Source organism: Anguilla rostrata, chromosome 6 (genome assembly GCF_018555375.3).
Source record: "Anguilla rostrata isolate EN2019 chromosome 6, ASM1855537v3, whole genome shotgun sequence".
Lineage (NCBI taxonomy): Eukaryota > Metazoa > Chordata > Actinopteri > Anguilliformes > Anguillidae > Anguilla > Anguilla rostrata.
The window spans coordinates 26,127,224-26,144,494 of record NC_057938.1 but is presented as its reverse complement, the minus strand read 5'-3'; the positions used below and the strand labels follow the sequence as shown (position 1 = coordinate 26,144,494).

The 17,271-nt window shown below is 45.6% G+C and overlaps 1 protein-coding gene across 1 annotated transcript in view; it reads right to left on the bottom strand.

The window, feature by feature from the left end:
• Positions 1-17,271, bottom strand: part of efr3ba (EFR3 homolog Ba (S. cerevisiae)) — a 58,822-nt gene that overhangs the window by 10,035 nt on the left and 31,516 nt on the right. Inside the window, 13 exon segments of the mRNA XM_064339249.1 lie at positions 1,216-1,322; positions 1,880-1,928; positions 2,458-2,549; positions 4,953-5,080; positions 6,807-6,874; positions 7,094-7,225; positions 7,731-7,892; positions 8,377-8,452; positions 10,002-10,174; positions 11,748-11,799; positions 13,611-13,722; positions 14,124-14,285; positions 16,165-16,300. Coding sequence (XP_064195319.1) covers positions 1,216-1,322; positions 1,880-1,928; positions 2,458-2,549; positions 4,953-5,080; positions 6,807-6,874; positions 7,094-7,225; positions 7,731-7,892; positions 8,377-8,452; positions 10,002-10,174; positions 11,748-11,799; positions 13,611-13,722; positions 14,124-14,285; positions 16,165-16,300 — 1,449 coding nt within the window.

Here is a 17,271-nt window from a genome sequence, read left to right as displayed (position 1 = left end):
GCCAGCAAAACATCTACAAAATATCAATGACCCGCCTCCATATCTGACAGTAGATATGAGGTGCTTCTCCTGTATGCATTCCTCTTTTACAGCCAAACATGTCGATGGTGTGTATGGCCAAAATGTTCAATTTTGGTCTCATCTGACAATAGCACTCTCTTCCAGTCATAATTCCAATGAGGTTTGGCAAGCTCCAGATTCTTGGTTTTGCTTATTGTGCTCAGTAAGGGCTGTCTTCGTGCCACCCTTCCAAAGAGTTAGTTGGTATGGAGGTGCCATTTTATGTTTTTTTAGACTTGTTGACCACAAGAAACCAACCAATCTCTGCAATTCTTAGACAGTGATCCTTGGGTTATTAATGACCTCCCTCACCATCTTCCTCACCGTCTGTGGGGACACCATGCACTTGCTTCCTGTTCCTGGCAAATTTGCAACCATTCCATATGTTTTACACCTTTTTATTATTCCCCTTACAGTGCTAAGTAGTATGTTTAACCGTTTATGTCTTTTATTGTACCCATTACCATACTTGTGGCGGTAAATTACCATCGGTCTCTTCTGAATTGACAGTTACTTGGCTTTTCCCATGCTGATGGATGACAAAGGGATTTTCTATGCTTGTTACCTCATTTTTATTCTCTAGTGAAACTGGAAGTGATGGAATGACACAAAATAGTTCCTTTAGACTGAACTGTACCTAAATTAAGTAAAATTGTATTGCCAATTTCATTTTGTTTGATTTTACTTACAATAATTGTTAGGGGTGCCAATAATTATGGCACCTATGGTTTTCAGAAAAAATTTGATTACTTAATAAAAAAAATAAAAGTATATAGTTTTCCCATATGTTTGAACATAATATATAGATTATTATCTGTCATTTATTATATGCAGCCTTTTTTCTTCATTTTTATTAAGGGTGCCAATAATTCTGGAGCCCACTGTATAAGATGTACAGTAAATATATAGTTTATTCCAGACTCAATTCCCTCAATTTGTCTTTTGAGAATGTAACTAACTATACTATAAGCAAAAAATGTACCTCCTCACGGAGACAGTATGTATGCAATATTATGTTTTCACAATCAAAGCATATGCCTTAATATTTGTGGTATTTCAACCTGAAAAAATGCAGTTTAGGTTCAGTGAATGGATCTTTTCAACATTGTTCTCGGTGGCTATTTATCACTTGCATGCAGAACACTGGAAACTCACCCTGGCACCACAATGGGCAGCTATTTCCTCAAAGGGGGCCTTCTGAAACTTCTCCACCACCTGCCTCCGGCGTTCTCTCTCCTGCTCCTCCATACCAATGCTGTCCACTGAAGAAGAGACCAGCATTCACTCAAAGTCAGAGAATTTTGAAACAAGACCAGGTTAAAACCTAGTATATGGCTTGACCTAACCGACCAGTGATCCGGCCGACCAATGGTGTAACTTCATAACTCGGCCGACCAATGGTGTAACTTCATCACTCAGTCACAGACATTTGTCGCGTTTGTAGGGTTGGCTCCGCTGTTGCGGTCCAGCCAAAAATGAATGAATTATGGCTCTTTGTATCTGTCCTCACTCAAAAATAACATGCCAGCCTGCGATAATTCCTCTAAACGTCACATCTTCATGCAGTCCGCTGTATTTTTGATGCAGTTTCAAGAGGACAATACAAGACCACAGGCGATTACATGCTGACCTGCTGGGGATCCTGGCCACGATCGGCACTGAGAGTCAGGTGGGGCGCATCCACACACTGGATGAAGCACCCAGCGGCTACATCTCATCATTCAGTTAGCTGCTATCACTGAGGTCTTGAGCGGGCTGTTCAACCATGGTACAGACGGCTTCAATGCCAAATGTATACGGTTGCATGGATGCTACTTACCAATAGCGTTCTTCAGAGTCTCGAACGTGATCTCCTCTGCTGGAGTTCTCTGAAGACACAATGAGGGTAACATATAATGCAGAGCCAGAGGCAGGGACTATTCACGGTACAGAAAGCAGATATTCAGCCCTTCCATTCACAGACCATCTACTGCTGTGCGTCAAAGACTTGAGTCTTGAGTCAGTAGCTTGAGACATTTTAATGTGAAGTAATGGTGTCTGAAGAGGAGCATGTTAGATGGGTAGGCCACTAGTGAAGGAGCACAGATGTCTGTATATGGGGCCGTGGCTATCGGTGAGGGTATGTTTACCTGTCTGTGAGGGTATGATCACATGTCTGTGAGGTGTGGTTATCTATATGTGGGGGCATAACTGCATGTATGTTGAACTGTGATTTTTTGTATAGATGGGGATGCAGATATCTATTTGCACGTGTGCCTGTGTGATGGCGTGGCAGTCTGTCTAAGTTGGTGTATGTGGTTGTGTGGCTGTCAGTGAGAGGGTGTGGCTGTCTGTCTAAGTTGGTGTCTGTGGTTGTGTGGCTGTCTCTGTGAGAGGGCGTGGCTGTCCTTCTCTTACCTCCTCTTTTTCAGGGCTGTTCCTTGACTCCACCTCCACTTGCAGGGAGATGGTCTCTCCGATGCTCTTCCTCTTTGAGAGCCGGTCTTCATCTGAGGAGCATGAAACAACAGGAATGCCTGAGCATACAAAGCAGGTGTACCGTGACTGTGGAGACATCAGCCTGCTGTTCCTGTACAGAGCTGTACCTGTCAGCTGTAACTGTATGAGGCTTTACCTGTGAGCTGTATCTGTATGAGGCTGTACCTGTGAGCGATATCTGTATGGGACTGTGCCTGTGAGCTGTATCTGTACTGTGATGTACCTGTGAGCTGTATCTGTATGGGGCTGTACCTGAGCGCTGTATCTGTATGAGGCTGTACCTGTGAGCTGTAGCTGTATGAGGCTGTACCTGTGAGCTGTATCTGTATGAGGCTGTACCTGTGAGCTGTATCTGTCTGGGACTGTGCCTGTGAGCTGTATCTGTATGAGGCGGTACCTGTGACCTGTAGTTGTATGGGACTGTACCTGTGAGCTGTAGCTGTATGAGGCTGTACCTGTGAGCTGTATCTGTATGAGGCTGTACCTGTGAGCTGTATCTGTATGAGGCTGTACCTGTGAGCTGTATCTGTATGAGGCTGTACCTGTGAGCTGTATCTGTATGGGACTGTGCCTGTGAGCTGTATCTGTATGAGGCTGTACCTGTGACCTGTAGCTGTATGGGACTGTACCTGTGAGCTGTATCTGTATGGGTCTGTACTTGTGAGCTATATCTGTATGAGGCTGTACCAATGAGCTGTATCTGTATGAGGCTGTACCTGTGAGCTGTATCTGTATGAGGCTGTACCTGTGAGTGATATCTGTATGGGTCTGTGCCTGTGAGCTGTATCTGTATGAGGCTGTACCTGTGAGCTGTATCTGTATGGGACTGTGCCTGTGAGCTGTATCTGTATGGGACTGTGCCTGTGAGCTGTATCTGTATGAGGCTGTACCTGTGAGCTGTATCTGTATGAGGCTGTACTTGTGAGCTGTATCTGTATGAGGCTGTACTTGTGAGCTGTATCTGTATGGGACTGTGCCTGTGAGCTGTATCTGTATGAGGCTGTACCTGTGAGCTGTAGCTGTATGGGACTGTGCCTGTGAGCTGTATCTGTATGGGTCTGTACCTGTGAGCTGTAGCTGTAAGAGGCTGTACCTGTGAGCTGTATCTGTATGAGGCTGTACCTGTGAGCTGTATCTGTATGGGACTGTGCCTGTGAGCTGTATCAGTATGGGACTGTGCCTGTGAGCTGTATCTGTATGAGGCTGTACCTGTGACCTGTAGTTGTATGGGACTGTACCTGTGAGCTGTAGCTGTATGAGGCTGTACCTGTGAGCTGTATCTGTATGAGGCTGTACCTGTGAGCTGTATCTGTATGAGGCTGTACCTGTGAGCTGTATCTGTATGAGGCTGTACCTGTGAGCTGTATCTGTATGGGACTGTGCCTGTGAGCTGTATCTGTATGGGACTGTACCTGTGACCTGTAGCTGTATGGGACTGTACCTGTGAGCTGTATCTGTATGGGTCTGTACTTGTGAGCTATATCTGTATGAGGCTGTACCAATGAGCTGTATCTGTATGAGGCTGTACCTGTGAGCTGTATCTGTATGAGGCTGTACCTGTGAGTGATATCTGTATGGGTCTGTGCCTGTGAGCTGTATCTGTATGAGGCTGTACCTGTGAGCTGTATCTGTATGGGACTGTGCCTGTGAGCTGTATCTGTATGGGACTGTGCCTGTGAGCTGTATCTGTATGAGGCTGTACCTGTGAGCTGTATCTGTATGAGGCTGTTCCTGTGAGCTGTATCTGTATGAGGCTGTACTTGTGAGCTGTATCTGTATGGGACTGTGCCTGTGAGCTGTATCTGTATGAGGCTGTACCTGTGAGCTGTAGCTGTATGGGACTGTGCCTGTGAGCTGTATCTGTATGGGTCTGTACCTGTGAGCTGTAGCTGTAAGAGGCTGTACCTGTGAGCTGTATCTGTATGAGGCTGTACCTGTGAGCTGTATCTGTATGGGACTGTGCCTGTGAGCTGTATCAGTATGGGACTGTGCCTGTGAGCTGTATCTGTATGAGGCTGTACCTGTGACCTGTAGCTGTATGGGACTGTACCTGTGAGCTATATCTGTATGGGGCTGTACCTGTGAGCTGTATCTGTATGAGGCTGTACCTGTGAGCTGTATCTGTATGAGGCTGTACCTGTGAGCGATATCTGTATGGGTCTGTGCCTGTGAGCTGTATCTGTACAGTGATGTACCTGTGAGCTGTATCTGTATGGGACTGTACCTGTGAGCTGTATCTGTACAGTGCTGTACCTGTGAGCTGTATCTGTATGAGGCTGTACCTGTGAGTGATATCTGTATGGGTCTGTGCCTGTGAGCTGTATCTGTACAGTGCGGTACTTGTGAGCTGTAGTTCTATGGGACTGTACCTGTGAGCTGTATCTGTATGGGACTGTACCAGTATGTGCCCGTACCTGTGAACTGCGGGATGTATGGGGTGGCCAGCCGGTCAGTGTTGTAGCCACTGCCTCCCAGCACCTCTGTGATCTTGGACTGAAGGAACAGCAAATGTCCCTCAAGCTTATCCAGGCTCTTCGGGATACTGGGGCAGAGGGAGAGAGTGGAGGAGACTCAGCTGCGCTGTCTCAGCTAAAGCACACTGAAAGGCCCACTGAGCCACGGCTGGGGTGTACAGGAAGTATGGAGCTGCATGGGACAGCACTCAGAGTTACAGAGCCTGGGCTAATGCAGCACTCTGTAGGTACAGAGGTTTGGGTAAAGGCTATTTGAAATGAGTATTTTAGTTCTGAAATACTCAGAATTGAAAAAAAAAAAATCTTCATTCAATTGTAAGATTGCATTTTACTTCTGAGGCCCTGCTTCTGTACTGTGAGGGCAACAGTGCCACTGTTTGGCTCTGTTAGCATACTTCATCAGGGAAAGTTGAAACGTTCTGCGATGCAAAGTTTCCAGAAAAAGATCCCTAAAAGCCAGGATGGAAAAACCCCTGAATAAGTGATGAGCGAAGCCCCTCTAATGGACCGGGTATAAGTATCAGCACCTGCACCTGCACTCAGCGCTCCATCTTTCAATACATCACTGGGGAAGAAGGAGAAAAGATGCTTCTCTGAGAAGAGATGAAAGACAAGGAGGAAGGCCGAGACTGACAAAGATGGAGGGCCATTCTATCCGTCTGCAGGCTAGCCATTTCCTCTTTAAATCCGCAGGCTCTTAAGGGCTGTCGTGCTGCGATTCAGAGAAGTGCGTCGGTTTCATGAATCTGAGAGCAACACAGGACCTCTGTGAGCGTGACCACAGGCAAGACAAGGAAAGAAAAAAGTTAGTTCTGAGAGATGTCACAGGAGACATCCGACAGAGACTATGATCGGACTTCATCTGTATATGTTAAATGGGAAGGAAGAACAAGAAAATAAGAAAGCAGGACTTTTGTGCTGTTGAAATAATCAGCATCCAATTTAGGCCATAGAAACAAGACCCCAGCCAATCAGTGACTCAGAGTAAGTGGCACCTCAACATGAACTCGTACCCCGCTGAGGTTGTCCAGGACTTGAGTTTTATTTCCTTTTTCGTACTTATTGGATTTTATGGTCTGGATGAATAAGAAAGTTCTAATTGGGCAGTGAAGACCTTGGTGTCTATTATGAAGGAAAACTGGATGGCAGCTCAAGCACTCAAAGGGTTCTTTACCCTTTTTAACAACAAAGAAATAACAGCAATGTTAGAATTAGTGAAGAAGGAACCCATCTTAACAGAGGTTTTGGAAGGGGACTCAGTTGTGTCCCCTTCCAAGAGAAGGGGACACAACTGAGTCTAAAACGATAGAAAAAACTCAGGAGGTATCCCATCTATCCAGGGGGGATTTGAGCACGCCTCGAAGGACACAAGCCTGGCATACCCACACGCCAATAATGAAGTTCATAAGTTTAGAAAGTGACGCTAGGATGACTTGACAGCACATGGCTTCATGAAGCCAATAGAGGGTGAAGCTAAAGCACTATGCACTAGTATTCGTCAAGGACTAATAAATCACAAATTCATGAACCCATCACAAAAAAAGAACAACAACTACAGATTCATATTATAGAATCAAAATGTGCCCTTAATTTGGACAAATAAACCAAATGGAACGACTGTAGTTATCACCAACGAGACAGTGTCCTGCATCCAGGACAAAAAAGCGTTGATTGAATTTAGACCAATCGCAGGTTCCATCCAGGCTAGGGCCTTCACAAAGCCTCGCTCTGCTCTGAGTTGGCCATCACTACACGTCTGAATTTTCTCACTGAGGTTAACGGGGTTCTGCCAACCTGGGGCTTTCAGTGAACACGCCCTCTGGGAGCATGAAGGGGACTTCCTTCTGTCGCGTCTCAATCACCTGAGGGGAGAAAGGTAGAGCTGGTCAGACCACTGTTCACACACAAGTGTGCACGCAAGTATGCATATGTACAGAACACGTGCACAAAAACACACAAGCGCACGCACACAAACACGTACGTACACACGCACGCGCGTTGACGCAGACGATGCCAGGAGCGTGTGCAGAGGCACACTGGCACAAACAAACACACACACACACACGTGACTATGAGCCAACCTCGTGAACGTGCTGGCAGAAGCTCGGCACGGTGGTCAGCTGGCAGATGAGGTTCAGGTAGGCGGCAGACAGGGCGTGGACGGCACAGCGGTTGTAAACTGGAAGCATCTCCTCATTGGACAGAGCCAGGTCCTTGGAGGTAAAAGATGAGCTCGTAAGACAATGCAGTGTGATCATTTCATTTTTTACGTGCAATCAAATCAGTCAAATTCAATCAGAGTAAGTGTTAATCAGATTTGATCCATAACATCCATCATGACAAAGGAACTGTCAGAGAGCACGTCAAAGAAAGAATAAGGTAGAAAACCTATGAATAAGCAGACACTGTAGGGAACAATAATCATACTGTGAGAAAGTAGCATCCTTACGTAGGCAAGCGATCACATTGGGCCCTGAATAGAAAGATGTTCTCATGGAAGTCCTTACAGTTAAACACAATACACAGACTCCAGTACAGCTGGAGATGAAAACATATCAACTAAAGCTAATTAATACACGCATAATTTAATACTGAATACGTCAACGACATCATCAGGAAGTTTGTATCTATGGTAGGTGACTCATGCATTGGCCGGGTCTCTGGGTGGCGCGGACTGACGGGTAGCGTAGCGTAGCGTGGCGCGGCGCGAGTTAGCACCTGCATGGCTAGCGCCAGGCGGATGAGGTCCACTACCACCTCCTCGTTAGCCAGCTCCATGCTGATGAGGGCCAGAAGGGTGTAGAGCGTCTCGAAGTGCGGCCGAGCGCTGTTCTCCTCCTTACAGGCCAGGTAGATGTGCCGGTACAGCTGCTGGGCATGCTGGGACAAAAAGAGGGCATGATGGGATACGACTGAGGTTGCCACAGTACGAGACCATCGACAGTACAACTCTGCGAAAAAGTCACCACAGTTGTTGCAGTGAAGTGGTATTAGTTCCTAACATTAGTGAACTGGGAAAAAGGGATTAAATTGAGGAACTAAATATGATAATGACAGCAACATAATTTAGTGGGCTAAGTTGGTTCGGATAGTCAACTTTGTATTGGAAACATTTGAGGAAAAACATTTCCTCATACTATATGTAAACCTTTGCACTTCCTTTTTTAAAAACAGTGTCTGCAATTACACTTTAAATAATTAAAAAAGAATTTCCTGTCTTCTAAATTTTTAAAAGAAGAATGAAAGAAATTCTCCTTCTCTTATTTTCTTCCTGTGTGGCAGAGTGATTTGAGTGACGCCTGGTTTTAGGGTTAGTCAGAACAGGGTTACCCTGAACGCCCTTGGTTGAGGCGAGAGTGCGCACCTTTTTCATGAAGAGGTTATCCTGCCGAGAGCACTTGTCCACCTTCAGCTTCAGGACCGAGATGTCGGAGATGATGCTGTGGAGGAGAGGGAGGCGGGATTTGAATCCGCTCTCAGAGAGCTCGTCCTGTGACACGGGGCTCTGCGATATCCACAGGCAGCCTGTAAAACGGGTCGCCTGCGGACAGTACCGTCCAGTGATGACTGACAGCTAGAAACCCCCTCAGGTTTGCCCTCAGCTGGGGCGCTCTTGTTGGGATCGCCTGAATGGCATTCCTGCAAGCTTGTGGGCCCACAGAAACAGGCTTCTTCACAAACCGAAATGATGTGAGCGTGCTTTTCCCTCCGGTCCCTTTCAGCGCTCTGACAATGGAACTAAAAGTAGCTCAGGGATAAGGGCCTCAGTTTGGGACTGAACAGCCAATTGAATGGGCATGAAGGCCGAGGGAGCCGTCAAGCTCTTTATTATCACTGACAGCAGGCAGGAACTCAACACCGATACAAAACAATAAAACACTCACAAATAACTGTAACAATTAGAAAACGGGGCATGTCGTAGCCTCATTATTAAAGGCGAAATAAAAGAAGCTTCCAAAAAAAAAAAAAAAAAAAAAAGAGTTAGCAAAAAAGACAGCCACTGAAATGAAAAATAAATGTTCTGACAAGATCACAATTAGCACTTGTTTGATTAAAAAGGTAAAAATGTAGAACCGCCTATTTAAAAATAAGATGCTAGTAATAATTTCAATCAAAGGATTTAAATTCTTTAAATTGTGTATTCTGGCATCATGTTTAATATTCTGACATTTTCAGTTAACTGTATACAAAAAGTAAAAAGTGTACAGCATCATACTGTAGGCGTTGCTGAGTTCGTCTCCATGGGGACTGTCACAATTATAGACCACGTGTTCACATTTACAAACTGTGTCACAAACAGTAGGTTATCCCACACAGTGCATCACCAGCAGCACCGCAAACTCTGTCATGAAATGACAGTCACAGATGTACCAGTGTGTTGAAAGTAGCATAGCTCAACACAACGGCAGGCTGATCCCTGTGGCACTGCTGCTCATTCCTGGTGTTGAAGAGCAGCAGGATCAGCTGCTTTTCTCCTGACTCAGCACTAAACGAATCAATTCAAGCAGCTGACTGAAGTCAGCTTGGTGGATGGCAATTTTACGTCAAAAACAAAAAGCAGACACTGTGACATAGGTTCCCCAGGTCCTTTGTACTGCGTACCAGACCAAGCACTAGCAAGCTTCTCGTTATTGGTTCGTCAGTGAGACTCACAGGTCACGTGGTGTGGTAAATGGTAAATGGTAAATGGACTGCATTTACATGCGCTTTCCAAGCTTACATTGATGCACTCTCATTCGCTCAAGAGCAGTAGGGGTCGGTGTTGCTCAAGGTCGGACTTCGTACATGGACCCAGAGAGCGGGTTTGAGTACGGCACCCTCCGACTGCCAGAATCGTCTTACCTCTGAGGTCATGTGAGCTGTGGCTCACGAGCCAAAGGTGCAGCGCCCCCTGTAGACGTAAGCTACGTAAGTTCGTAGCGTGACTGTTTTACCGGCACTGGAAGAAAAAGGGGCGAGAACACCACAGGCCAGGTCCCTTGCCCGTACCTGATGGAGGAGAACTTGGGCTGGTTGTCGTGCCGATCGATCAGACTGACGAGGATCTCCAGGACCAGGAGCCGGATCTCGGCGTCCTCCATCAGCGTGAGGGAGAGCAGGGGGTCCAAGAAGGAGCTGGGCAGGGCCGTCAGCATGTTGGTGGTCTGGAATCCCGTCGCCACCTGTCCACACACAGACGCACACAGGCAGGATGCTGAGCAAATGCTTCGGCAGAATAAATACGACTCGGACACTAATAGAGCTATAGTGCCGATATAAACATGATACTGTCACACTAATAATGCACTCAGAATTTAACTGTGCTGATATAAACATGATACTGTCACACTAATAATGCACTCAGAATTTAACTGTGCTGATATAAACATGATACTGTCACACTAATAATGCAATCTGAATTTAACTGTGCTGATATAAACATGATACTGTCACACTAATAATGCACTCAGAATTTAACTGTGCTGATATAAACATGATACTGTCACACTAATAATGCACTCAGAATTTAACTGTGCTGATATAAACATGATACTGTCACACTAATAATGCACTCAGAATTTAACTGTGCTGATATAAACATGATACTGTCACACTAATAATGCCTCAGAATTTAACTGTGCTATATAAACATGATACTGTCACACTAATAATGCATCAGAATTTAACTGTGCTGATATAAACATGATACTGTCACACTAATAATGCATCTAGAATTTAACTGTGCTGATATAAACATGATACTGTCACACTAATAATGCACTCTGAATTTAACTGTGCTGATATAAACATGATACTGTCACACTAATAATGCACTCAGAATTTAACTGTGCTGATATAAACATGATACTGTCACACTAATAATGCAATCTGAATTTAACTGTGCTGATATAAACATGATACTGTCACACTAATAATGCACTCAGAATTTAACTGTGCTGATATAAACATGATACTGTCACACTAATAATGCAGTCTGAATTTAACTGTGCTGATATAAACATGATACTGTCACACTAATGATGCACTCAGAATTTAACTGTGCTGATATAAACATGATACTGTCACACTAATAATGCAATCTGAATTTAACTGTGCTGATATAAACATGATACTGTCACACTAATAACGCAATCGGAATTTGACTGTGCTGATATAAACATGATACTGTCACACTAATAATGCAATCGGAATTTAACTGTGCTGATATAAACATGATACTGTCACACTAATAACGCAATCGGAATTTAACCGTGCTGATATAAACATGATACTGTCACACTAATAACGCAGTCTGAATTTAACTGTGCTGATATAAACATGAATATGACACTAATACAGAACTATGAATTTAACTATGCTGATATAAACATGATCCTGACACTAATAAAACAATTTTAATTGAACTGCGCTGATACATATATCATCCTGTCACACTAATAACGTAATAAGAATTGAATCGTTGTCACATAAACAACATGCTGACATGAACAAAGCAATCATATTTAACTGTGCTGATAAACATGATCCTTACACTAAAAGTCCACCCCAGTATTTTGTTCCAATCACCTGGGTATGCTAATTAGTACAATTCTTCAGCCAGGAGGTAGAACGAATCAAAGAAATCATTTGGAGTTTATGGGTGGAAGAAACACATGGCAGGACATTTACTTTTGGACCCCTGGACTTTCTACCTCTTTTTATAGCATGCTAATAAAAATGAATTCTTATTCTCACCTGCAACAGTGACTTCAACAACATCACTTGGATCATACGACTGCAGTCAAATCTAAAAACAGATCAATCAAAATACGATTAGGACCAGCCCATAACAGAACGCACATAATAGAAATTGCAATGTAGAAATTGTAGGCCTGAATTCAACCTATGAAGTACCGATGGGGGCTATGTATAAAATGTGCTGTGACCACATGGGCATTGTTTGATTATAAATCTAAAAGTGTGGAGTACAGAGCCAAATCAAAAAAAAAAAAAAAGTCATTGTCCCAAATTTGGATCTCACTGTAATAGTCTGTGTACAGAGTTGAAAACGAGGAGTTGAAAATGACGTCTGCCTTCGGATTTAGCACTAGCACAAAAGCACAGCTAACAACCTCAAGAACCATTTTTTTCATTTGTAATCAATTCATATCTTAATATTCAACGATTCTGCGCTATGTGGTTTAGTGACAATGTCAGGACATCAGCTAATAACACAAGTTAAAATATTACAAGAAATGCCAGGATATGTGCCTATATTGCCGTTTATCTATTCATATTATATACTACCCGATATAAGTGAATTTGTAAATCCTACATGAATATTGTGAAGTTTAAATAATAATAAAAGCAATGAGGCGTACTTCTGGCCGAAACCAACGTTTCTATATGAACACATCTTTAACATAAATGACTTTACTGCAGCTACTTTATGGGACAGACATAAAATCTTTATTCTCTTAATGTATACATCGAGAAACATTTAATTTCTGAAAACAAGATCGCTTAGGCTGAAACAAGTCTGACAAACTGCAAGCAGCTTTCAAAGGCTGCAGAGAAATTCCCTAAAGATTCGGTAATACACATAAAAACAGACAGAGAAAATGGAGGACACTGAAGAACTGCCAAACACCCAGAAGGTTCGTTTATAATGTAGTAAAAGCTGAATTCCTGATTTATGAACTAATCATTTCTGTTTCTCCATTAGCCACAACAAACCTGAAAGCGTCAAGCAGAGCATTACTGAAACAGAGCGATGTACCAGCACATTATGTGGCTAGAGAGGAAGCGGCAGAGCTCCGTGAAGACGTGTGTGGGCATGTGTGCACTCTGCAGAAGACAAATCATTCAAATAGCTTTTTTTTTTTTTTATCGCCCAAGAAATGAGTCCGGCTACGATTGCTTTCTCCAGAGCGCATTCATTAAGAAAACACGGCACAGAACCCCTCAGCCACTTCCTATGCGCAGTAAATACAATGAACGACCTTGTTTTTTTGTCTGGAGATGAGCCTTGAACATCCCTGACAGAAACCGATTGTATAGCAATTTTCTCAGAAATCGGCTACACGTTTCAAGTTGCGTAACCGGTAATTACAGTAACGTAGAACGCTTTTGTCTGTCGCACGGGGGCAACTATAGAAAGAGGCGAAATCGTGTTCAGTCCTCCCCTCGACAAAACCGGACTCAATCTGCAGGTCTCAATGCGGTAGCTTGGTAACGGACACATGGGAAAAGTCGATACCATGCCCTTGCATCTTTTCGAGCGTAGGGTCAAGAACAGCACCGCGGCAAAGCGAGAAAGGAAGACAGTCAATTCAGTCAAGGGAAAAGTGCCCTTGTGTCATTACGGTTTCCATAAGAACCGTTAGACATAAAAGGGAAACGGACAGCTTACGCTGAAACGCTCATTGATTACATTTCCCCGGTCCTTGAGAGCCCGGCGAAAGCGGCTCAAATTGGCACTAAGAGGTAAACGTCTGCGTTCGCGCAGAAATGGACAGGCTTGCCCTTGTGCGTTGACCTGGCTCCATGAAGCCACAGCCGAGCGTTTGGGAATAAAAGGCACCCGGGGGGGGGGGGGTTCCGGAGGTCATGTCTCACCCGGACTTGGCGGACGCCAGGGCGGGGTGCATGCCGGGCACCGGGATCTTGCCCATGATGAAGAGCATGACCTCCGAGCGCTGGTAGGTGGGCAGCGTGTTGGCAAAGGAACCTGGCGGCACGGAGACAGCAGGAACAGCGTGAGAGGAGAGGAGGAGGGGCAGCGACGCAGAGACTGTAACTCACGCAAGTCTGTAAACACGAATTAACTCTCTCTCTCTCACACACACACTCTCTTTCTCTCTCTCTCTTTCTCTCTCCCCCTCTCACACACACATACACACACTCCTCTCTCTCTCTCTCTCTTTCTCTCTCCCCCTCTCACACACACAACAAACAGACACATACACTCTCTCTCTCTCCCTACATCCCTCCTTCTCTCTCTCTCTCTCTCACTCTCTCTCTCACTCTCTCTCTCACTCTGTCTCTCACACACACACATACACACACTCTTTTCTCTCTCTCTCTCTCTGTCTCTCCCTCCCTCTTTCTCTCTCTCACTCTTCCTCTCACCAATGGTCTTGATGACGGCCTCCTGCAGCTGCCTCTCCTCGTGCTCCTTGATGACCTTGGAGCCAAGGTTTCCACAGGAGTCGTAGGAGCCGGTCAGCTCGTAGTCCACGCTGAGCCGCAGCTGTCTGAGCAGCGTGTTAAACACCTCCAGCACCGTGGGGCCTGAGGACACAGCGAGGGAGACACTAAGAGCCTGAGGACACAGTGAGAGAGACACTGACAGCCGGAGGACACAGCGAGAGACACACTGAGAGCCTGAGGACACAGTCAGAGACACACTGAGAGCCTGAGGACACAGTGAGAGACACACTGACAGCCTGAGGATACAGTGAGAGAGACACTGACAGCCTGAGGACACAGTCAGACACACTGATACCCTGAGGACACAGTCAGAGACACACTGAGAGCCTGAGGACACAGTCAGAGACACACTGAGAGCCTGAGGACACACTGAGAGACACACTGAGAGCCTGAGGACACAGTCAGACACACTGACAGCCTGAGGACACAGTCAGAGACACACTGAGAGCCTGAGGACACAGTCAGACACACTGATACCCTGAGGACACAGTCAGAGACACACTGACAGCCTGAGGACACAGTCAGAGACACACGAGAGCCTGAGGACACACTGAGAGACACACTGAGAGCCTGAGGACACAGTCAGACACACTGACAGCCTGAGGACACAGTCAGAGACACACTGAGAGCCTGAGGACACAGTCAGACACACTGATACCCTGAGGACACAGTCAGAGACACACTGACAGCCTGAGGACACAGTCAGAGACACACTGAGAGCCTGAGGACACAGTCAGACACACTGACAGCCTGAGGACACAGTCAGAGACACACTGAGAGCCTGAGGACACAGTCAGACACACTGACAGCCTGACGACACAGTGAGAGCCTGAGGACACAGTCAGAGACACACTGAGAGCCTGAGGACACAGTCAGAGACACACTGAGAGCCTGAGGACACAGTCAGACACACTGACAGCCTGAGGACACAGCGAGAGAGACACTGAGAGCCTGAGGACACAGTCAGAGACACACTGACAGCCTGAGGACACAGTCAGACACACTGAGACCCTGAGGACACAGTCAGAGACACACTGACAGCCTGAGGACACAGTTAGACACACTAAGAGCCTGAGGACACAGTCAGACACACTGAGACCCTGAGGACACAGTTAAACACACTAAGAGCCTGAGGACATAGTCAGAGAGACACTGAGAGCCTGAGGACACAGTCAGAGACACTGAGACCCTGAGGACACAGTCAGATACACAGACAGCCTGATGACACAGTAAGAGAGACACTAAGTGCCTGAGGACACAGTGAGAGAGACACTGAGAGCCTGAGGACACAGTCAGAGACACACTGAGACCCTGAGGACACAGTTAAACACACTAAGAGCCTGAGGACATAGTCAGAGAGACACTGAGAGCCTGAGGACACAGTCAGACACACTGAGAGCCTGAGGACACAGTCAGAGACACTGACAGCCTGAGGACACAGTCAGAGACACACTGACAGCCTGAGGACACAGTCAGAGACACTGACAGCCTGAGGACACAGTCAGAGACACAATGAGGACACAGCCTTGATTCGGATGAAGCCAATGAATGATGCAAAATGTCCCACTGTGGCATGAACAGCAGGAATAAAGCAGATTCTGTCAGATATGTGGTCTCTGTGCCTGCTAATACATAATACTGTGCATCGTTCACATCCTCCTCAACTTCAACTCCCTCTGTTTCTAGGCTGAATTTCTATAAACATTAGAAAATAATTAGCCAGACTAAGGAGGTAAACCATATTAGTAATATTGGCATATTTCATAAAAATTTTAATAGTGGAAAGGCCCATAAAATTACAAACACACAAAGGAAAGCCAAATAAGAAAGAAATGGCAAATTAAAATGGAAGTCCTAAATCTTAGTCATAAGGCGCCACCTTGTGGTTAAGCACTTAAACTGCACTAGAATCCACAAAATAAATAAAAAAAGATCTTCCATGTCATTAACCTGTACCCACCCACGGAGCCACTGGATGCTATGGCAGCCGCTTCTAGCAGGACCTCCACTATCCCAGCTCGCACTGTGGCCGAGTTCTTGCTGTTTGCATCCAGGTGGCCCAGGAGCTGCTGGATGACCAGGTGAGAGTGCTGGGACTGTCAGGGTGAGACAGATGGCACAAGGGACGGGAAGAGAGTGAGAAAACACCCAGGGCTTTATGGCCACCACAACACTTTCAGAGGCAAGAACAAAACAACAAGCTGTTTATGAGGACTGTAAAACAAAAACAGGCCAAATCGCTGGACCCCGCAACGCCGAGTTGTTGCTGTCATGACCCCTGCAGTAAGTTTTGTTTACATTTGTCTGTGTTGCATGTGCGACTTCTGGGTCATCATCAAACTGGCTGTTTCCGTCTCCGGTTACTCGGTCTGAAATAGCTGGTGTTTGCCATTCACCAGTGTGAAATAGCTGGTGTTTGCCGTTCACCAGCGGGGACCAGCTCTTTGAATTCTGCGCTTGTTACTTGTGGACAGAGTGATTACTTTGTTTGACAGCGTGTCAGACCTTATTTCGTTTGATTCCGACTCTCGTCTAGCCTTTCCGGTTTGTTCAGCTGATAGGATTTTGTGTTTGACCACTGACTGCTCTATTCAACTCCGACTCTTGCCTTCGCCCATCCAGTTTGTTTGCCCAGTGGATTTTGAGCGTTCGTTCAATTTGACCGCGACTCACGTTTTTCCCCTCTGCTCTCCGTATAGTGACTCAGGTCAGTTAGAGCATTCCCAGCCGGATTACAAATCCTTCAATCGGGATGCTATTTCGTGAATTTCGCTTTATTATATTTTAAGGTACTCTGGGTGGAATTTTAAACCTCTGTTGGGGGAAGGCTATTCGGACTCTTGGTGTCAGCCTGTAGATCAATTGTCCCGAAGCTCAGTGTTCAAAGCCGACCCTGTACCCAGCAAGCCTGCAAAGACTAACCAGGTTAGCTAGTTTCGGATAGGCAGATAGGGACTGGAGTTGCTTGTCGGTCTGCAGCTTTCATTCCCATTCCCTATTCCTCGCTCACATTCCCTTTTTCTGTTTTCTGTTTCCTGTTATGGTCTGACCCAAGAGCAGGTCATAA